The sequence below is a fragment of the Tursiops truncatus genome, chromosome 14 (genome assembly GCF_011762595.2).
Source record: "Tursiops truncatus isolate mTurTru1 chromosome 14, mTurTru1.mat.Y, whole genome shotgun sequence".
Classification (NCBI taxonomy): Eukaryota; Metazoa; Chordata; class Mammalia; order Artiodactyla; family Delphinidae; genus Tursiops; species Tursiops truncatus.
The window spans coordinates 51456282-51479810 of record NC_047047.1 but is presented as its reverse complement, the minus strand read 5'-3'; the positions used below and the strand labels follow the sequence as shown (position 1 = coordinate 51479810).

At 47.4% G+C, this 23529-nt stretch overlaps 1 protein-coding gene across 3 annotated transcripts in view; it reads left to right on the top strand.

Moving 5' to 3' along the window:
* The window catches only part of PRKCE (protein kinase C epsilon), a 683788-nt gene that overhangs the window by 338514 nt on the left and 321745 nt on the right, over positions 1-23529 (top strand). For all 3 annotated transcript variants that reach the window (XR_012325843.1, XR_012325842.1, XM_033838611.2), the window contains 4 exons: positions 6894-7053; positions 9108-9142; positions 10496-10581; positions 13785-13914. Coding sequence is in view for 1 of the 3 variants with exons in the window: in XM_033838611.2 (XP_033694502.1) it covers positions 6894-7053; positions 9108-9142; positions 10496-10581; positions 13785-13914 (411 nt within the window). In the remaining 2 variants the exon portion in view is untranslated. The remainder of the gene's footprint in view (positions 1-6893; positions 7054-9107; positions 9143-10495; positions 10582-13784; positions 13915-23529) is intronic.

The following is a 23529-nucleotide window of genomic DNA, read 5'->3' as shown; positions in this document are numbered from 1 at the left end:
CTCTGATGGATGGGGTTGGGGTAGACCATGACGACTCTCTCTTTTATTCACAGTGGCAGGGGTGGACCATCTGGGGGCAGCCAGACCCCAGCAGGGGTAGGTTTTGCTGGGCAGGGGATGAGGCAGTTTCACTCCCTCTCAGTAAGGAGGTGCCGTGTTGGCACCTGGGGGAGAGAATGTGCCAGCTTGGTGTTCAGGCAGAGCCATTGCACTAGCTCTTCTTGATGGATAAGAAAACAGAAGCCCAAAGAGGTTAAATGACTTGTTCTAGGATACAAAGCAAGTCTGGGGCAAAGGCAAAATTTGTCCAGTCTCCCAGCACCTATTTTAACCCTACTGGTAGAAAGAGAAAGTCAAAAGAGGAAGGTCAGAAAAAATAATGAAGACCACCCATGACGTACTTGCTTGTGGAAAAGACCCCTGTGTGCCCTGAACATCAAGAGTAGGTGACCTTCCTGCAGTGAGGAATGACACTGGTGCCCAGAGGTGGCCGGTCACGCATATTGGTCCTTCTGACTCGTCCAGGCTCCCAGCTCAAGGGTCTTGAGCAAGCTTGATCCATGGGTTTGGCAGTCCTTGTTACACATACCCAGGGAGGAAGTTCTGGCATCTGGGAGTTCGTCAGCGTTAGCCTATTAGAAATTCCCTGCTAGATATTCTTTAACTGAAAGACATTCCCAGAGCACTGAGGTTAAGGGTGCCCATGACCTTGTGTGGGGGACTGTGTTCAGTCCGGTCAGCTCAGCCCCCTTTTTGTGCAGGAGGACATGAGATGAGGTGAGGGAGGTGATGACGAAGCAGTGAGACCTTCAGTAATCAGACTGGCCAGAAGAGGTGGCATAGGGTTTGGTGCCAGGGGCTGCCTCTCCCTGTGTCTCTGAGTGTCCCTCTGGTCTAGACTGAGAAGTCTCAGCCCAAGGAAAAGGGGCCAGCTGAGACTGATCCACAGAACAGTAACCGCGAGGTGTGGGTTCTTTGTGCTTCTCCTGCCACTTGCCTGCAGCCTGTCATAGATTTTTTTGAGCACTGGGGCTGTAAGGTACCTATTGGTGTTAGAAGCCCCTAGGAGGTTGAGCTTATAGGCAAATCAAACCAAGCAGAAAACATTCCTGGAATGTTGTTAGAGATTGGAATTGCTGAGGATCTCACAGCTGCTTCATAGGGTGTCTCCTTAGCTTTATGCCTTTGTGAATTCTTGTCACTGTATCTGACCGGCCAAGATCTTCATTTCCACAGAAAGTTTCACGAGACTTATCCAACTTTGCGTTGGCCTTTCCCTCACTTGAGTCACCCCTTCTACTGTGTGGTAGATGCAGCCATAAAACAAAGGATCTGTGTAGGGCAGGAAGGGCCTGGGAGGAAAGCCAGCATTGCTTTTGCCTCATGGGCTGTGGCAAATGAAACGTTGCCCCAGGTGGGTGTGGCCGAGTGCATCCAGTGACGGCAAAGAGCATCCTTCAGAGCAAGTCGCAGATGTAGGGGCAGGTGGGGTGACTCTTCACGCAGTTCAGAACCACAGGCAGTTGGGGAAGCCAATAAAATGTATATTGTCTCTCCTGATCTCCTTGCCAACATTTGGTGCCCTTTCCTCCTCATTCACGCCATGCATCCCCCCACTCCTGCAACACGAGGGACCCTTCCATTACCTAATGCTTTAGGCAGAAAGAACTGCTTTTAAAAGTCATTAAAGAGCATTAGAGAACATTTTTTCAAATATACAAATACATACTCCCATCGTCCTAATGTAACATAATTCTTACTTTCATGTTACCTTCAGCCTGCAAACGTGTTTTACGTAGGGTTGTGTTCCTGTGCCTTCTGTTTCCCCACGTTCCTACATAGTCTTTCCCTACCATTTTTAAATTGCTATAGATGTAATATAATTCATTAGACCATTCTCCTAATGTGAGACAGTCAAGTTATTTCTGTTTGATGGCCGATTAGACATGCCATGGGGAACATCGATAAGTTATAAGTGTATAGCTTTTAGTTTCTGTTTAATTATTGACTTGGCAATTCCTTAGGAATTAAAGCTTAATCAGAGGTTATGAATCTGTTTGTGATGTTTGCTATGTACTGTAATATTGCTTCTGAAAATATTATGTGACATTGCCTCTAGCAGTGAATGAATAAATCAATTTCACAGCAGCCTTCCAAATAGCTGATAATACCATTTTAAAACAAATTTGTTTCTTTATTAGGCATTAAACGGTATGTCAGTGGTATGTCAAGACTGCTCTGCTTTGCATTTTAAGAATTCCTAGTAAGAGTGAATATTTTATATTTCTCCTCCTATAAATTTTATGTTTATGTCATCTACACATTTATCTGTAGATAAAGATTTTGATGAATATATTTTTTTGTGTGTTTTTTAATACATTTTTTTTATTTATTTATTTTTGGCTGCGTTGAGTCTTTGTTGCCGCACGCGGGCTTTCTCTAGTTACGGTGAGCGGGGGCTACTCTTCGTTGCTGTGCGCAGGCTTCTTCTTGCGGTGGCTTCTCTTATTGTGGAGCACGGTCTCTAGGCACGTGGGCTTCAGTAGTTGTGGCTCGCGGGCTCTCAAGCGCAGGCTCAGTAGTTGTGGTGCATGGGCTTAGTTGCTGCGCAGCATGTGGGACCTTCCCGGACCAGGAATCAAACCCGTGTCCCCCGCGTTGGCAGGCGGATTCTTAATCACTGTGCCGCCAGGGAAGCCCCTTGATGAATATATTTGGATTTGTTGATACGTAGGTCTCTATGGTATGCTTGCCATTGAATTGGAAACTAATCAAAAGGGAACAAACAAATCCAAGTTGTAGAATGTTCCATAAGACAATATCCTATATTTTTCATAAACGTATCATAAAAGAAAAATGTCAAGAAAATTGTTCTAGATTAGGAGATTAAAGAGACATAGCAACAAATGCCATGCATGAACTCTAATTAGCTCTTGGATTAAACTTTTGAAAACAACAGCAACGATAAAGGACATTTTGGGGACAATCAGGGAGATTTGAATATGAACTGTATATTGGATAGTTATGTCAGTGTTAAATTTCTTGACTTTGATACTGTGATTATGTAGGAGAATGTCTTTGTTCTTAGGAGATAAAGGCTGATGTATTTAGGGGTGAAGTGTTGCTTCAAATGGTTTGGCAAAACTATGCATCTGTCTATCATGTATTTCATATTATGCAATAATATATTGTAATTAATATAATTATAACCATGCCATAATATAATATATCATAATGATATTATGTTAATGGCATACATATATTAATATATTATGCTATATTATATGTAAGTATATAGTATATAAATTATGCATGATGTATTTGATATATATGTTAATTGGTATTATACACACAAATATATATATGTATTTATAAATCTTTTACCCCCGCACCGTGCACTCTTTCTTACCCACGTGTGAGTGTGCCTGCGCACACACACAGTGCGTTACTCCCTTCCCCGTGGAAGCCGCATTTTAATAGAGACCCTTCACATCAGTGGGAAATGCTGAAGGGATCCATTGCTAGCAGTGACTCCAGGCCCAGCAGGGAGGTTCTCTGGGGCTGCGGAACCTCGTGGCCCCCCTGTGCAGAGGTGTGTGGAATGGGGGTGTTTTCATCAGCCAGGGGCCCCACCCCCTTTCTCCTGAAGCTTTGTGTGCAGGCCTCCTTGGAGCATGGAGTTTACCTGTGTTCTTCCTCTCCTGTAGCCTTTTGTCTCCCCACATCTTGGATGCAGAATCTGACTTTCAAAAGACAGGGCGCATATGCTTTGGGGCAGCGTAACGGAACCCTTTGGGGAAGTTAGATCAGAGAGACCCCACCTTAGCAGGAGCTGTCCTTGGCTCTCTATCTACCCTGTGCCCCAGACCCTCCCATCCCCCAGCCCCCACCCTCTGCAGGCTTGAAGCAGCTTCTCCCCCAGTGTCAGTGCACCCCACCAAGAGGTCTTCAAAAGTAAATGGAATTAAATTAATTGGTTGCTGCATTTATCTATTAAATCAGTGTAAGCACAGTTTAGAATGTTCAGTTTGGTTGCTGTGGTCATTTCTCTAAAAGGTTGAGGAATAAGGCCGTCAGGGAGCCCTATAACCCCCGTTATAGCAGTGCTCCCTTGAGAAGACTAGATTGAACTCATCACCATTTTAACTGAAAACACAATTTCCAGGATCACAATGACTCGCAAATCTGAGAGATTCGTAAATCAAATTGCATCTTAAACACATTAGGGCTTACTGTTGACATATATTCCGTGGTGAATCCTTCTTTGAAAGAATTTGAAGGGTGCCTTGTACAAAGAGAATCCACATCCCCTGGCCTGAGCTGCCCAGGGCTGAGTTTTGGGGTTTGGATTTTTGTAGATCAGGTTTGTAGCAAGTAAGGGCTATTGAAAAGTTTTGTTTTTTTTAAATACCACATTTTTTCCAGCTTATAAAAATAGAATAGTCTAAATATACCGAAAAGTATGAAGCAGAAATGAAAGTCACCTCTAATTGTACAGTTGAGTGATGATTGTCATATTTTTGCATGTGTGTGTGTGTGTGTGTGTAGATGTCTCTAGTTAGAACTGGGATCTTCCTGTGAGAATTTGCTCAGCTGGGTCTCACCCCCTAGGCTGTGGCCAAGTAGGAGGTAGTGGGCTTTCTATACCCAGAGGTAGTCGATGTCAGAGACTGTTTGAAACAATAAGCACCAGTTAAAAAGGAAACCCAGGCAGGGTGGGGGCTATGAAGCAGGAGGTCCACAGGCAGACCCCCGTCTGGGTCATCCGGGGCAGTGCTGAGGATGCAGCCTGGGAGCGCAGAGGGCAGCCTCCAGTCAACGGCCCTGCCTGTTTGCTTGCAGGCTGCTTCCCTCTGAAAGCACACGCTAGGCATTTGTTCCCCGTCGTTCTTGCCTTTTTCCTCCTTCAGTTTGATTTTCTCTCCACCTCTACCCTCTCTGGATTGACAAGATGCCCTTGGATTAAACAGATGTTTGGCTCACGCACATGACCTCCGCTGCAGGGAACCTTATTGTCAAAGAGGCCAGGAGGAGCAAAGCTTGTTCCCCTGAGGACTGACACTGTTATGCTGGAGTGTTGGGCACTGGCTGGTGCAGGGGGGATTTGGGGGGCACGGAACCTTCCTCGTGCATTTTCAGTTGTGCCATGCAGGTGACCTTCCAGGGCATACTTGAGAGTGACAGGAGCTTAGTAGGAGACCTATAGCCTGTATCCCCTGCCCTCGGGAAAGCCACAGGCAGCGCAGCTCTTCCTTAACGAGAGCCACCCCGTGAGAGCTCTGGGGACTTACTGTAGGGAGAGTGGGCTGTCCCTCAGAGCAGCATGTGGCCGGTGGAACCTTGATGTCTCCCTCTCTGGGTTAGAATCTGGGCTCCACCACTAGACAGCTGTATTAACAGAAACAGGCTACTTGAACTCTTCATTCCTCAGCCTGCACACCTGCAAAAGGCGGGTAATAGCAGTACCCCTCAGGTGGGGTTGTTGTGATGACACGTGTCATGCATTTAGCATAGTACCTGCCAGAGTGTAAGCCCTCGACAAACATTAGCCATTATCATCACCGTCTTAGTCTCCTCAGGCTGCCGCAACAAATACCATGGACTGGGAGGCTTAGATAGCAGATATTTATTTCTCACAGTTCTGGAGGCGGGACGTCCGAGATCAAGATGCCAGCATGGTTGGGTTCTGGTGAGGACTCTCTTCCTGGTTGGTGGACAGCCACCTTCTCACTGTGTCCTCACATGGCAGAGAGTGAGGCAGCTCAGGTCTTTTCCTTTTTAAATATTTATTTATTTATTTTGGCTGCGCCGGGTCTTAGTTGAGGCATGTGGACTCTTAGTTGCAGCATGCAGACTCTTAGTTGTGGCATACATGCAGGATCTAGTTCCCTGACCAGGGATCGAACGGGGACCCCTGCATTGGGAGCATGGAGTATTACCCACTGGACCACCAGGGAAGTCCCACTTTTCCTTTTCTTATAATAGTATTAATCCCATCATGGGGGCCCCACCCTCATGCCTGCATCTAAACCTAATTACCCCCCCAAAGGCACCCCCTGCAAATGCTATCGCACTGGGGTTCAGGGCTTTAACATATGAATGGGAGGGGAGGGCAGGGGTGGCACAAACATTCAGTCCATAACAATCTTTATTATTATTTTTGTTGTCCATTTGCAGGGTGTCCTTAGGTTTGGGACAGGCTTCCAAGGGGAGGGAAGGAAGAAATGAGGAAGCTCTTTTTGTCTCCAGTAGGGTCTTCAAGCCCATGGGGGTGGTTCTTGAGCCTTCTGGAAACTGTCTGCTTTCACAGTGTTTTATTTCCCTCTCCTTTTAACCTTTGGGGAAAGGCTCTTTATTGTCCTAGTCTAGGTAAGAGGGAGCAGGAAGAAAAGTCAGGTTTATTAGGCAGCTGGGGGTGGAGGGAAGTCACACCACTGACTCCAGGCCACGCCCCTTGGTGTTATCCCCATTGACAGAGGACAGTGCCCGCCGAGGCTCTGGGCCAGGAACACCAGCAGTCCAAGGTCACGCTACTCAGAAGTTTCAGGGAGATTTGAACGCTGAACCTTCTGACCCTGCACCCTTGCAACATGTAGCTGGTGTGGGGAGGAGTGGAGCGGCCAGACCTGGAGCAGGACTGGGGTTGGGATGGATGCTGAGTGCAGCTGTCATGGCAAAGTGCACAGTCTGCACCTTCCCATCACGGGGTGCTTGCTCGCTGGAGCTGAGCGGTGAGGCTCCTCAGACCCCTGAGTCCCTCGACCAGTGGAGGCTGTGCCCACGCCCCCTTCTACCTCCATATCCCCGAGGCTGGAGTAGCTCTCCTGCAGGAGGTTATTTCAAGGGACGCTAATCCAGACTGTGTTTTCTCCTGTGCTCTTATCCTTCCCCAGCCCCCAAAGACAATGAAGAACGCGTGTTCCGGGAGCGCATGCGGCCCAGGAAGCGGCAGGGGGCTGTCAGGCGCAGGGTCCACCAGGTCAACGGCCACAAGTTCATGGCTACCTACCTTCGACAGCCCACCTACTGTTCCCACTGCAGGGATTTTATCTGGTAAGGCCCTCTTTCCTGGAAACCTCTAGTTATGCTTTCTTGGCAATGAGAGGTGGGGGGAATGGGTCAGGAGATTAGAAACTTTACGTAAAAAATGCTGATGTGCTTTATTTCTTCTTCTGACTACAGAAGACTTTTCTGGAAGGCTGAGTGGTGCTTGGGGGGGTAGATAGAAAGAAGAAACTGGTTCCTGGTGCCTCTGTACTTAGGATCATATCATACATCATATTTAAGGAGTTAAGATTTTATAATCAATAATGGTATTGTGGTTTGTTTTTTTAAAAAATCCTTATCTTTTAGAGAGACAAGCTGAATTATTTACAAATGAAATGATAGGATGTCTCAGATTTGTTTAGGAAAAATATAAGCTGGAAGGAGGGGCGAGGGGCCAGGGGTAGAGATGAAACAAGGCTGGCCATGTATTGATCGTTGTTGGATCTGGGTGATGGGTACATGAGGGTCCACTATATTCATCTCTCTCTTCTAAAATACATCTGAATTTTTCCATAATAAGCTTAAAATATTTGATTGCCAGTATTTATAATACAAAGCAGTTCTTAGTAACTGTCATAACACTGGTGCTGATAGGATGCTAAGATTTCAGAGGAGGGAGAGAGGAGCATTGCCTGGAGTGCTCAGGGAAGGCTTCCTGGAGGAGGTGGCATTTCTCCTTTCATGATGACTAGGATTTTGATAGGCAGAGATAGGTAAGTAGTAGGCCTTTTGGGGAGGTGGAGAAACATAAGGACACTGGCCTTGGGGATAAGCAGGGAACTTTTGATGAATACCTACCATGTGCCAGGGTCTCTCTTTGGCTCTGGAAATCTCTAATTAACTCTTCCCAGCATCCTATGAGCTATGTATTATGAACCCCATTCCACTAACAACAGTACTGAGGCTCAGAAACGAGACCACTCTACGGCCCCCCAGCTAGGAAGTGTCAGAGGCCTGATTCCACCCCTGGTAAGCACGACTAATAGCTCATGCTCAGTCTTCCTGGCATCCTCTCTGAAACTGATGTGGAGTTTGCCAACACACTGGGATCCTGCAGGGGAAAGTGAACAAGCCCACACTGCAACATGAACCCAGAAGAGGGACATTCGAATTGCACTGAGGACCCCCTGGATTCCCATGGTATCCAGGAAAGCCTCATCTCATCCTCATGGTGTTCTAGAACTAATCATAGAGGTTGGCGTGGACATCTGAGGTGACACAGCTTAGAGCAAAGTCAACCTGACTGAAGCAGAAATAATGCCCCACTCCACCCTCAGACGTGTCTCATTCCTGGGGCTGCCAACCATCTGACCTCCATCTCTGTATTTTGGTCAAGAATAGGGGGAACAGGTTCTGAAAGCTTAGTCTTAGAGACTCGGGTCTTCTCTAACCCATGGCCAGCACCACTCAACTCTAGGCTTCCTTAGCTGCAGCTCTAATGACTTCTGGCTCCTTTCGCTGGGCTGGGCTTTCACTGCAGGGAGCTGACCACTTGGTGATGGTGCCCCAAGGACAGGGCTCAGGCCAGGTGGGTTGGGTTGTTCTGTGTCCAGGCTGACCCTAAACCTGCCCTAGGGGTACCCTACTCTGGCCATGGAAGGACTCTCTGGTGCTGACCTTCAGGTGGTAGATTGAGCTCCCAGTCCTGGCCACACACTGCCCCATAGCCCTTGGCTGCTTCTGCAATGCTCAGGGACTATGCCTGCCAGAGACAGCCCTCCTCCACGTTTATCCATGAAGAAGGGCACACTCGACGCCTCGAGGCCTGTGGAAAGCAAGCAGAGTCTTCGTGGCTTTCCAGAGCACAGCTGGGCCCCTGGAATGGTTGTATAGGAAACTGAGCCCTGACACTGACCAAACCTTGCACCCAGTGGCCTTCAGAGAGAGTCATTTTAAGGCACCCTGCAACTGGGAGTGAGATCACTACCCCACTGCTGGGTGGACTCCAGTGTGCTTGGTGCACTGTGGGCAGCGACTGGAATGATGGGAATGGGCTGGCTTTGTGTGGCTTTTGACCTACTGAAATTCTTCTTCTTAAAGGGCCGTGTTCTTCTTTTCAGGGGTGTCATAGGAAAGCAGGGATACCAATGTCAAGGTAAGAGGGTATTGTATGAACTAAATCCTTGGGGCCCCCAGGTCGACCCAGATCACCCCTGCTCGTGGGAGGCGGGTGCTGGGTCGGGTGACATCCAGAGCTCTGTACGCTGTGCACGCTTACGCTCCCTCCCCACAAAGCAAGGCCCTGATTTTCCTTTGTCCCTGCCTGGCCATCTCTCCCCCATAATTGTGTGGGAGCAGATGTGCGGGACCACCATCTGCAGGTGTCCCAGGGGTCTCAGCCTTGTTTTGTAGCCTCTCTGGTGCACCTTCTTCTTTCCCCATGAAATGTAAAACTTCCGTAAGATGCCCATTAGAGGCCGCCTGTGTCGTGAGCCGGGTTCTGTGTGTTCTGTCAGCTCCCTCACTCTCCCACTCCCTGAAGAAGCTCCCTCGCCAGCTTGTTTTATTCAGTATCACTAATGGTCCTTGCTGGTTCTCTTTTTTGTCTCTTCAGTGCCGTCATTAGCTCTTAAACATTTAACAGTCACTTGAAAGTATGGGAGGGTTTGTTTTTTTCCCCAGTTAACTGACTACAGATGCGAGGTTAAGTTGTCCAGAACTGGATGGTGGGTATGTGATGAGGTCATGTTGAGGTTTCTCTGTGGTTGGAGCTGGGAGGCCATCCCGTCTCCTCGCCCAGCCACTGGTTGACTTGGGTCTCACCCCTGGGGGACTGGGGTAGCTTCTGTGGGACATGACTGTGTCTCGGGGGTAGCATGTACGCAGTTGCACACGTGAGACTTCTTAGGTTACTTGCAGCTAGCTGCTGCCCAAAATGGCCCGTGACACTAAAGACGGAGCTCTGGGCCACCTTGGGGAAGTATTACATTAAATGAAATTTGTGTTTGGCACAGAAGGGCACAAGCAGATCAAGAAGCTAGAGCACTTCTGTGCCACGAAACAGCCATTTGCCTGCTGCCGGCCGGCCGGCCTGTCACCCCAGCCAACCCTGGTGGGACCCTGAATGGAGCACATTCAGAGCGGCAGTTCCCTGGGCAGACAGTGCTTCATGGCTGGCCATTGTTCCCTGACCTTGGCATAGAGAAGCAAGAAAATTGATTGATACTCCTGAAACTAGAGGAAACTGCTGATGCCCTTTGGATATAAATGGTCCATTCTTCTCCAGAGCACTTAGGAAACCCTAATGGCTCTGATGGCAGAGTACTTTGAAATGACTGCATAAAGGGCTTCAGGTAGGGCGTTACATTAAGACTTGGCTACAGAGACAGAAGGGCGCGGCTCCCCCCCCCCCCGCCCCCGCTCCTCTGCAGAGACCTAATCGAATCTCAGGTTGGAACCTTTCTGCCCCTACTTGTCGCTCAGCCCTCTCGTGTTTTGCTCTTTGCAGTTTGCACTTGCGTGGTCCACAAGCGATGCCATGAGCTCATAATTACGAAGTGCGCTGGATTAAAGAAACAGGAAACTCCTGACGAGGTAAATATTTATAGCATTGAAATTCTGGGCTTTCTTCACCGCCATCCCCACCTTCCACTGCCTCCTCTGTGGTCCCCAGGAGAAACCTTATCTCTTTGAGGTCCCGCTGCTGTCTTTATTGTGTTGATCAAAAATGAAGGGAGTTGTCCACAGTCTTCCAATATGAGGTACAGCCTACGGAATGAGTGTGGCTCAGAGTCGGGTTTAGGTGTGTGAATAGGATGCCAAGAGCTGTGTGATCCCCAAAGGAAAGACCACAAGGAAAATGTGAGTTATTTTATGTCATTATCTCATCGGAACAGTGAAGGGGCTCACTGGCATGTCAAGGGATCCACACAGTTCTTAAATAGTAAGAGACACAACATGCAAGCGGGAACCTTATCTTTATGAGGTGATGGGGAAATGGAGTGGGATTAGCAAATCTAAGAAACACTCAGGAGCCTGAAAGAACCGCAGTAATAACAATAATAGCTGACATTCATTGAGTACTTGCTGTGCACTGATTTAAGCACTTTATCGTATGTTTTTTAAAGCCTTAACAACCTTAACGAAATCCATGTTGTTATTACTTTCACTTTCCAACAGAGAGAATAGGAGCATAGAGAGGTCAAATTAACTTGCCCCAAACCTCACAGCCCAGTATATGAAAAAGCCACGTTCAAATCCAGCTAGTCAGTTCCGGAGTCTGAGCCCTTGACCACTGTGTTCTCTTAATCTTAGAAACTAGTGTTAGATTGACTGTTAGAGAAGTTGTTAGGGGTAAGGAAGAGAGAAGATTCGACTTGAAGCCAGGTTTCTCCTGAGTGATTAGAAGAGTGGTTCTACTAACAGATGTAAAAATCTTTTGGGAGGGCTTCCCTAGTGGCGCAGTGGTTGAGAGTCCACCTGCCGATGCAGGGGACACGGGTTCGTGCCCCGGTCCGGGAAGATCCCACATGCCGCGGAGTGGCTGGTCCCGTGAGCCATGGCCGCTGGGCCTGCGCGTCCGGAGCCTGTGCTCCGCAACGGGAGAGGCCACAACAGTGAGAGGCCCACGTACCGCAAAAAAAAATTATAAAAAAATAAAAATAAACCTTTTGGGGAAGATGACAGGTGTGAATCTAAGTAGAGAAGTTATCTGTGTTCATAACAATTGATTTCAAATACATGATTTTAATTCTCGGTGAAATAAATAAATACTGTATAATCAGACCATTAGATTTGGGAGTCAGAGAGGCCTTGGGTGGATTTATAATCAGCTGTGTTTATAATCAAATGGGTTTATACTTTGGCTTCTAGAAGGAGTCACCTATAGAGATCTTCTACCTGCTTCTTAAAAAGAATTCAGCCAAGTGACATCTCAACATCCAAAGCATTTCCATCTTTTATCTCCTTTTGATTTCCCGCCATCTCTGGAAATCAGGAAGGGACGAGGCTTAGATTGAGTGTCCCATGTCCCTGGAGGGCAGACAGTACAAAGCACCAAAATTATTTACAGAGGTTCTACTGACAGGGTAGAAATTGCAAGTCACTGTCACCCGGGTCTCCTGGCTCCTGGTCTAGGATCATAACCCGAAGTATGTTGTTACCCTCATTAGTTTAAGTAAATGAAAGAAAAAGATGATTAGCTTGCTGTCTGTCTGTCTTCCTTCTTATGGACATTTTATTGAGCGTTTATTGAGCACTTCCTGTATGTCAGATAATTGTTCCATGTCCCAATGAAATAAAGAGGAATACATGATTCCTGCTTTCAAGGATCTCATAAGTCTCAGTAAGTTAAAAAAAAGTCTCGTAAATCTTATGAACTGCGAACCTCTACAGGTTTATTTATATTCACAAATAGGCACACGTATGCTGCAAATCTACGGAGGGGTGGGCACGATTGTTTTCAGTAAATACTGGGATGCTAGTGCTGGAGTAAGTGCACAGTAGACAGCCGATGCACCTCAAGCAGGGCTCAGTAAGATGCTGGTGCAGCGGCAGGATCAGCCATTCCTGTTGCCGGGTGATAAGGAGGTTGATATGAAGCTGAGTGACCCTGAGGGTGTGTGTGACATACCTCGGTGTTTGTGTTCACATTCATGTCTGTGCCCAGCTCTCACCCACCCCCCCATGAGGGCTTTTCACTCACCGGGCAGCAGTGAGCCAAGGACAGCTCCTCTGCTGTGCGCTGTCCCTAATGCCTGGAGTAGCAAGAGTGATGCTCTCTCGAGCCCAGGGGCTCTCAGGTGATGGTGCCCTGCTGTCCTGAGAGGGGCAGATTTTGTTCGTGTGGCTAGCGATGTATCAGTAGGTGGAGAGCGTCTCTTAGAGGGCAGAGGGAGACCCCTGCTGACGTCTTGCTTCCGTTAATGTTTCCCACCTCTCTACCCCCAGCGTGTCATTGACCCCACAATCTTGTCGTATTAGGTGGGTTGGGGGGTGTCATCCTTCTTTGCTGGATAAGGGATCCAAAGCCCCGAGAAGTCAGGAAACTTGCCTGAGACCTCACAGGGGGCTGGTGGCAGACCCAGGCCTGCAGATCAGATGCCTGGACTCCTCTCCCCCATCCTCTGCCCTTCCGTCTTGCCACCTTCTCTTTACTCCTTTTAAATAATGAGTGGCAGCATAGTGGTTAAAAAGCCTGGGCCCTGAATTCAGACCCACAGCCTCAAATCCTGACTCTGCCACGCACCCGCCTGCAGGCACATCTCTTAATCTCCCTGTTCCTTAATTTCCTCATTTGTAAACTCGCGCGCACCCCGTAGGGTGGCGGTGAGGTTTAACTGAGCTGGTGGTGCCTGGCCTGTGGTCAGCACCGACGCCTCAGCGCCCTTAGTGGTCACCACTCGGTGTTAGCCATCTCCATCGTGGTGGTTGTTGGTCCTAACTGATGACCTACAGTTTCCACGGCTGTGCTGGGTTCTTGGGTGTTCACAGAATCCCACATCCACCATCAGGCTGCAGAAAGACTCTGCCTAGCTAGGCTTTGGTGCTCAAGCAGCATTAAAAGCACATAATGACAGTTCTTTAAGGTCAAAATGTGAGGTACAGGTTGAGTGCTGTGTGCCATGGGAGTTGGAGGTCTGGAGTCCCGGAGGGGACTGGTGGGGGAGCAGAGTCCAGCAGGGCAGCAGAGAGAGTGGGATAAGGGTCCCAGCAGGGAGGTTCTCTTCACCTCTTTCCCAGGGCAGCTTTCAGAGCAAGGAGCTGAGCGGTGACCCTGTGTTTTGCCGTCCCTGCAGGTGGGCTCCCAGCGGTTCAGTGTCAACATGCCCCACAAGTTCGGGATCCACAACTACAAGGTTCCCACCTTCTGCGACCACTGCGGCTCCTTGCTCTGGGGCCTCTTGCGGCAGGGTTTGCAGTGCAAAGGTAAGGCGCTGGTCCTGGCCTCCTCCCCCCGCACCTGCACCCCGATGTCCCTCCTCTTAAAGAATCTTTTCGTAGCCTTGAGAGCGCGTTCCAGGCCTGGCCAGAGGACTGAGCCCAAGCCCTCGCTAAGCCCTTATTAGTTAGTCCGAGCATTTGTTAAGCAGTCTCTGTGCAGAGGCCATTCAAGGGACTCTGTAGAGGGAACCAGAAGAAGGAAGGCATGGCTCCATCTTTTAAGATAGTGAACAAGCTGGGGAGACAAGATGAGCCTATGAAAGTGCAGAAGAAATTTAAGGAAAAAATACATTAGAGTAGAAGGGAAGAAAAGTTTTCAGAGGTGGGCCCTGAAATAAGTCATAGAGATTCTTCTGTCACCATCTGTGGTTCAGAGCTTACTCTTGGAAGGAACCCTGCTAAAGCACTGTCACATCTTATTGATCCTTTGTAGGCCTGTGATAGATGTTATATTATGCCCATGGCCCCCATGAGGAAACGGGCTCAGAGACTAAGTAATTTGATCATGTCATGTAGCTTGTGAGCAGAAGTAGGGTTTGAACCTTGACTTCTGAGTCTTGAGTTTCTTCCTCTGTTTCCTGCTGTCCTGCCTGTGAATTGATTTCTGCTCAAATGAGTGTGCTAAGTGGCACAGGTTATGGTATGTAATATGGGGAGGTGGGGACATACCCTGGGGGCCTGGATAGAGTGTCCAGTTTCGCAAGCTGGTCCCAACCTGCTCACAGAGTTGGACAACCATGAACTATTGGGCAGGAACGTCTCATGGACATTATTTTAAAACAGTGTTTTATTATTTTAAATTTAATTAAAAATGAAAAACATTAAATTTTATGAAATTACTTTATGTTATAAAATCAGTATGTTATTATTAGTGCATGTATTATTGATAAATACCTATTGTGGAAAAATTGGAGAAAGGTAAAGTATAAGAAGGAAAGCTGAAGCCATGAACCAATTGGTCATTGAAGGGATCCCAATGAGAAATTATGAGGACTGGAAATAAGGTACTGGCTGTAGTGGGAATAAAGAAGGAAACCCACTTAAGAGGTATCGAGGAGTGATTTATTGGCTGTAGTGACGAGATCCAGCTGGGAGGATGGCGACACTACTCGCTGAGACAGGGAACACGTGAGGGAGGGCAGGGCTGGAGGCAGTGATGGTGGAGTTGAGCTGGGGGCATGTTAACTTTGAGGTGCCTGTGGGAAGTTTACGTGGAGCTGTCTGACTGTTGGACGTTCTCATCGAAACTCCGAGAAGTCTAGACTGAGCATTTAGATTTGGGATTTGTCAGTGTCTAAGTAGTAGTTAAACCTATAAAGTAGACGTCATCCCCAGGGTAAGTACCTTGAGTGTGAAGAAAGAAGAAAACAACTTGGGAATCTGGGGGGTGGGGTGGGGTACCAGCATCCTAGGATGAGTGTGCAAAGGAGCTGGGAGGGAAAGACCTCAGAGGTAGGAGGAAAAGTAGCAAGGGATGGCATCATGGAAGCCAAAAGAGTAGAGTATTTTTTTAAAATTTAAAGAAGGAAATGATGGATAGTGCCAAATGGTTCCAAGAAGTTATTAAAGTAAGAAGTAGAACATGGGAAAATAGAACCACCATATGATCCAGCAATTCCACTTCTGGGTATTTTCCTGAAGAAAATAGAAACACTAATTTGAAAAGATATATGTACCCCTGTGTTCATTGCAGCATTATTTACAATAGCCAAGATATGGAAGCAACCTAAGTGTCCATTGATAGATGAATGGATAAAGATGTATACACACACACACACACACACACACACACACACACACACACACACAAAATGGAATAGTACTCAGCCATAAAAATTAATTAAATCTTGCCATTTGTGACAACATGGATAGACCTAGAGGGTATTATGCTAAGTTAAATAAGTCAGACAGAGAAAAACAAATGCTGTATGATTTCACTTATATGTGGAATCTATAAAACATCAAGTGAACAAACACAAAACAGAAACAGACATAGAAACAGAGAACAAACAGGTGGTTGATGGGGGGAGGGGGGGAGTGAAATAGGTAAGGGAGATTGAGGTAAAAACTTCCAGTTACAAAATAAGTGAGTCAGTCACAAGGATGAAATGTACAGTATGGGGCATAGACTCAGTAATACTGTAGTATCCTTGTATGGTGACAGATGGTAACTAGACTTATTGTGCTCATTTTGTAATGTATAGAAATATTGAATCACTGTGTTGTGCACCTGGAAATAACATAGTGTTGTAGGTCAATTATGCTTCAATAAAACTTAAAAAAAAGTTGAACATGGGGTTGGATTTAACAACAGGGAGGTCACTAGTGCCCTCAGCAGGAGCTGTCTTGGTGGGGCAGTGGGGATGGATGCCCAAGTGCAGAGGCTGAAGTGAGAATGGAGGGTGAAGTATTTTCAGGTTATTTTATATAATCAGGAAAAAGACAGTGGAAATGGTGAGCCAGGAGAGACAGGGGACCATTGACAGAACAGGGACAGAGAGATGGATACCCCTTCTCCCTGTGGAAGGAAAGCCTCAAGGCCAGGCCAGGGTACAGATATGTGTCCTATGTTGGGGAAGGGAGTCCAGGAGGAGGTGATTAGGCAGAGTGATCATTTAAGTTCTGAATCTTTTGAGGGCATTGCAAATAAAAATAAGGATTTCTGAAACAGGAGATCCTGTTCAAAGTTGAAGTGAGAAGTGGGGGTGGTGTGGAAGGCGTGAGCAGGGTTGGAAGCAGCTGTCGCGGGAAATGAGGACGACCTGCCCCAGGACAGGAGGAAGTGCTGCTGCTGACACATCTCGTGTCCTGTGTGAGCTTCCCAGACATTCACATTTCCCTTTCTAGAATTCTAGCACGTGACCTGAAAGAAACAGGGCCTACCCGAAATCCTTTTTGCCATTACGTGACATTAAAACAAAGGAAGAGAAAGAAAACAATGCAGCAGGAATCTCAGATGTTTTCAGAGGAGTGATGCATTTTTTGGAAAGTTGAGTGGGGTTGCTGGGAAGCAGGGTGCCTGCTTTGGACGGGACTCTGATGAAGCCATGTCTGGTTTTTAGTAAATCTATTAATTATTGATCTATCTAGGGAATCTAAATGAAGATTCGTCATATCATAAATATTGATATCTTTAGAAAGCAGCCCAGATGCCCAGACGCAGCAACTAGGGCTGTGGGTCCCTGGACGACCCCGGGAGAAGGCAGGGCCCAGGGATGGTGTACTCAGCTCTGTTTTGGCAGGAAACACTCTCAAGCCTGCTCAAGTAAAGGATGGGATGAACGAGGCTGCCTAGAGCAAGGATTCCTGTTCACTGGAGCCCAGGGGAACGTGAGGGGGTCAGGCCACACAGAGACGAGAAGGTAGAGGCTGTTCAGAATTTAGGGCCCCCAGCAAAAGTTCGCAAATGTTCCCTGTCCTTTTCCTCTGCTACCATGACTTGGCCATTTCCTCCTTGCTCCTTTCCTACTCTTGCTGTTCCTGTCTCTCTCTCTCAATTAATAGACTTTATTTTTTTAGAGTAGTTTTGGATTCACAGCAGAACTGAACTGAAGGTACAGAGATTTCCCATATACCCCCTGACCCCACATACACTGAGCCTCCGCCACCATCACCACTTCCACCAGAGTGATACATTTCTTACAGTCGCTGAACTTACATTGACACATCATAATCATCCAATGTCCGTAATTTACATTAATTTCACTCTTGGTGTCGGATACTCTATGGGTTTTGACAAATGTATGATGACACGTATCATACAGAGTGGTTTCACTGCCCCCCACCCCCCGCCAATCCCCTGTGTTTGCTTCTCACTTTTGATCCTTTTTCAACCTCAAGTCTTTCTGCCCCTGCCGGCCCCTTACCCTGTGGAGAGTTTGATGACTAGAAGAGGCCAGGAAGGGCCAGGGCAGGGGCCCCTCGTGTCTGGGTCTAAGCCTGGTTCCGCTCCTATGATTGCTAAGAAAAGGAAATCAAGACTTAGTTACCTGCCCGGGGTCCCAGAGCAAGTCCCCATGGAGCTGGAGTTAAACCCAGGCAGCGGGCTCCTGCCCTGGCTCTGACCCGTGCTCCGTGCCCTCTCCTGCTCGGGGAGACTCCGTCAGATCCTCACCTCTGCTGGATCAGGCTGGCTTGGCCTCCTGGGCTGGAGCCCCTATCCCCTGGTCGTGGTGGGACACCAGCCACTTGGCCTGCTGGTCTTTGGCTTCAGCTTTGTTGCCTGTCCCGCTCCTGGCGATAATCGGTTTAGGTATTTTTAGTGAAACCAGTTTCTCTCGAGCCTGGGTCTATAGGGAAGGATCCATGAGACTGTCCTGGTCACTCTCCCTTCAGCCTAAAATTGCCTGAGCCACATGGGTTCAAGTGTGGTGCATATACTCTTTCAGGGATCGTCCCTCTGTCAGCCAGGGCGAGGGAACATAATTACCCCCTTTTTACTGGTGGAGAATGGAGAACAGTGTGCAAAGGGAATACAACAAGGGGCCTGTTGGGATGCCTCTGTCCTCCGGGCTGCCACCTCCCTCCCACAGCCCAGAGGGGACAGACGCTTGGAGGATGCTCACGGGCTATTTTTGGTAACTGAGTCCTTAATCAGGGCAGAAAAACACCAGCACTAAGTGATAAGGCAAAATATTTCATTCCTGTCCTTTGTTTTTTTGTTTTGTTTTGTTTTGTTTTTGTTTTTAGCTGTGCCACGTGGCTTGCGGGATCTTAGTTCCCTGACCAGGGATTGAACCTGTGCCCTCGGCAGTGAGAGCACGGAGTCCTAACTACTGGACTGCCAGGGAATTCCCTCCTGTCTTTTGTCTTATGATTTGAGTGCTGGCGCAGTTGCTGTGTCTCTCTCCAGGCTCGTTGAGGGTCTGTCTGAGCCCTCAGCCACTATTAGTCCAGAAATCAGCTTCAGACGTTCAAATATTAGCGTCACTGAGGCATTTGAACCCTTTTTGTTCTTCACTTTATTTGAACTGTGCTGCTTCCCCAACCTGACCACCTGCAGTGAACCCCCTAGGGTCCTTTTGCACCTGTGTTTTGTTTTTCCATTGACTCATGGAGTTATTTCCGTGTGGAGGTAGAGACTCCCAATACCTTAGGATTTGTGTTTCCTTCTCTAAAGAAGATGTGGGGTTCTCACGTGTCCTGTGGGTCACTGTCCGCCTCTCTTCTGCCCATGAACTCACACTCATGTCTCCAGCACAGCCGCCCTGAAGTCATCAGGCACCGAAGGGCAATTTAACAGAAAGCCAGACCTCTTTTCACAATCCACAGTGCCCTCCTGGTTTGCCGGTCCCCATCTGCGGTGGGCTCCCTACTCCTGCCTGTCCCCTCTGACTGCAGCTCTGTACCGAGGTGGAGGATAGGTACAGGTGGGAAAGTTCTGGCCTGGAAATTCCTGAAGAATCTCCTTCCTGGCTTCCTGACTCTCTCTCAGATCCTATCCTGGTAACAGCTGTGATCCGAGCCTACTTTTGTGGGCTAAGGGGCAGAGTGTCACTGTCCCATGGGTAATGAAGAACAGGCCATCTTGTTTAGGGGAAACCCCTTAGGCAGAGAACTGTGGCCAGTGAAGATCCCAGATTAGGAGTCCAGGGAACTGGTCTGTCCTGGTTCTGTCACTGCCTGGCTGGGCAATTACAGGCAGGGCCCATTGGCCAGGTGACCCCAACTGCCCACCTACCTTCTGAGAATTATAATGAACGTAATGAAAACAGAGTGATCTTAGCTGTATATACCTCGTGGAGTGGCTGCAAGAGCCATAAAGGTAGGAGGAAGGAAAGGTCTTCTCTCTCCCTCCCTCCCTCCCTCCTTCCCTCCCTCCCTCCCTCCCTCCCTCTCTCCCTTCCTTCCTTTTTGGATATTTAAAAAACATTAGAGACATGAAAAAGGATTTTTATTCTCATCATTTTTGAAAATATCAGCCCTTCACTATTATTTTTTGACAGCTAGGTTCCTTGTCATTTCTTCAACTTTTATTCGTATTTTTAGAATTAAAAAAAAACACAAGGGGCTTCCCTGGCGGTCCGGTGGTTAAGACTCCGCACTTCCATGGTGGGGGCATGGGTTCAATCCCTGCTCGGGGGACTAAGATCCCTCATGCCGCACAGCATGGCCAAAAGACAAACAAGCAAAGCCACAAATAATACATAAATAATTCTCACTAGGAAAGATTCAAGCAAGACTTAAGTCTTAAGCATATGTATAAAAAATATTAAAATCCTTTGTGTTCTTTTTCCACATCCATCCCCAGCCTTAACTGCTACTAACAATTTGCTGTGGATCCTTTCAAGCCTTTCTGTGTGCATTTGTTGCATGAATACTTATATACACACATATACGCTGTAATAGGCATCTGTTGGTGCATAACACATTATCCCAAAACCTAGTGGCTTAAAACAACCAATATTTATTACCTCAGAGTTTCTCTGGGTTGAAAATCTGAATGCAGCTTAGTTGAGTGCTTCTGACTTAGGTTTTCTCATGAGTTTGCAGCAAGCTGACAGGTGGAGCTTTGGTCTCATCTGAAGGTTCAACTGGAAGAGAATCCCTTCCAAGCTCACTCATGTTGCTGTTGGCTAGAGACATCAGTTCTTTGCCACATGGGCCTCTCCAGAGGGCAACTTACAGCATGGAAGCTGGTCTCCTTCAGAGCAAGCCAACAGGAAAGCAAGAGGGGATGCCCAAAACAGAAGCCGTACTGTTTTGTAACCTAATCTCAAAAATGACATCCCATCACTTTTGACATTTTCTGTTCGTTAAAAGAGAATCACTACATCCAGCCCCCCATTTAATGGGAGGGAATGGTGTGAAGGGTCAGATACCAGAAGGTGGAGATTATTATAAACCAACTTAGAAGCTGCCCACCCCCCTTCCCACCATACACACACACACACAGAAATATGATCACTTTCTCTGGGAGGCCTACCCTTCTACAAACTGAAGCTCCCATCTCTTAACTTCCTTCACCTTCCTCTGCTTTTTTTTCCTCTTTAAAACAATTGTCACATTCTAATAACTTAAATTACCTATATTTTATGTTTATTTCTTTCTCTCCTAATCAGAATATAAGATCCATGAGGGCAGAGGTTTTTTTGGTCTGTTTTGTTCTCTGCTGTTTCCCCAGCATCTAGAACAGTGCCGGACACATTAGCATTCAGCAAATGTTTGTTAATTAAATGCTATAGGCATTGTTCTGTAATTTGCTTTTCCTACAAGTCAGCGTATACAAGGTTACATCATTCTTTTTACTGGCTGCTTAATGTTCCACATCATGGGACATTCCATACATTATTTAAAGCTTACCTTCTTGATGGACATTTACTTGTTTCTGTGTCCTCACCATTTAATGCTGCTGCAGACATCCTCATATATGCATCTTCATGCATTTGTATGAATAATTATGAAGAAATGCTCATAGAAGTCCTGTAGTAACTTCAAGCCCTATCTTTTGTGGTTGAACCACATAAGGAGGGAATTACAGAAGGACACTTTTCGTCTGTTTGTTGCTTGCTTGTTTTTACATAAGTCATGTTCACTGCCTGCTTCACCTTCTCGTGCCTCGACATTTAATTTTGCATGATCAGAAACTGCCTGTGTAGTGACTTCAGGATTTCAGTTACCTATTATCTGCTGGGGTCTGGTCATTTTTGCTGCCTATGTGTTAACTAATTTCCACAGAGTTAGAATACACGGGAAAGCATGGCATCCTGGTTTGTGCAAGACATCAGGGAGAACTTGGAGATAAAACATCACTTTAGTATTCTAGAAACTTGCCCTTACTTGGGCATTAAAACATAAGTTAAATATAGACAACAATTCAAGCAGTGAATCAGAAATACGTGTGAGCAGTTCAAGGGCAAGAGAGGCCAACAGGAACTTGGTCAGGACAGGCTTGCTGGGGGGAATGGGGCTTGAGCTACACCTTGAGGGAGGAGAAGGACCTGGAAAGGAGGGCAGGGGAAGATGTTCTAGGTAGGTAACGAATTATACCTAGAGGGCAGGGGAGGAAGAAGCAGTTCCCTGCTCAGCACTGAAATGCCACAGGAGTCTCCTTGGTTGATTCTGAATCCTTGCAGTAGCAGCTGGCAATGCCTGGGGATCATGACAAATGCCCCGCATCATAAGTGGAAGGTCAGTGGGAGACTCAGTCAGAGTTTTCGTCCGAGGAATGCCACGTAGCAGACAGTTGGCCAGTCATTGCTTCTGGAAAGCTTTGAATGGTGGTTCCAGTGCCCAGTCTCTATCTGGTGACAGTTGGTGCCCAGTTTAACCCCCAAGGAGCTCCCCTCTAACCTCCTGTTCTCATCTTCTGCCCAGGACTCTGCATCAGTCACTCTCCCACCCCTGCCAACCTCCATGGCACAAGCACACGATTTCCTGTTCAAAATTGTGTGTGCTCTGCCTCTGAGCGTGGCGTGGCTGACTAATCTGTTACGAAATCAAACCACTGCCCTGGCTTACCCTCTAGGGCCAAGTAACCCTCATGGAAAGAGATTTCTGCAGGGCACATAGGCCTGCCCATCTCCCTTTGTGATTGTTCTGACAGTGTCATCCGCTTGCTTTGGGAGAAATCCCAACAGCCTGACTTGCCCCATTGCAACCCTCGCTTTAATCTCAGCTATGAAAAGGGTGGAAACATGGAAACCAAAATGAAGGTCAGAGTGCTCGAGCCCCCATCTGTCCTGAGGATGACACTGCTGCTGCAGTACCACCCAGCACAGAGTAGGAGCTCAACGAATATGTGATGAAAAACTAGGTAGTAGTACTGTAATGATCCTCCTTTTAGAAGAGCCCCAGCAGGGCAGCTCTGTTTCTTCCCAGTGCAGTTCATCCAGGTGGAACAGTTGAAAATGAACAATATGAAGCTGCCTGGAAAGGGAAGCCTTAGGGGCAGCCTCGAGCTATGAGGGGTTTGGGAGCCTTGCCACTGGGCCTGGGTGCTCACCAATCGGGATGGGGCAGAGGAGTGCAGAAGGGGGGTGATTTGGCTGGTTTGTCTGCCCCAAACGTTTCCCCTTTCTTTTTTTTTAAGCATCTTTATTGGAGTATAATTGCTTTACAATGGTGTGTTAGTTTCTGCTTTATAACAAAGTGAATCAGTTATACATATACATATGTTCCCATATCTCTTCCCTCTTGCGTCTCCCTCCCTCCCACCCTCGCTATCCCACCCCTCCATGTGGTCACAAAGCACAGAGCTGATCTCCCTGTGCTATGCGGCTGCTTCCCACTAGCTATCTGTTTTACATTTGGTAGTGTATATATGTCCGTGCCACTCTCTCACTTCGTCCCTGCTTACCCTTCCCTCTCCCCATATCCTCAAGTCCATTCTCTAGTAGGTCTGTGTCTTTATTCCCGTCTTACCCGTAGGTTCTTCATGACCTTTTTTTCTTTTCTTAGATTCCATATGTATGTGTTAGCATACGGTATTTGTTTTTCTCTTTCTGACTTCCCCTTTCTTTTGATTCCAACTGGCACATCCACTTTCTCTTACTGATCTGCAGCCTCTGGGTGTCACCTTACAGCTTCCAGGAGCCCCACTGTGGCTGCCTAAATTATGTCAAGTTCCTCTCCCTCAGCCAACTTTGCCCTCTTGTTTCC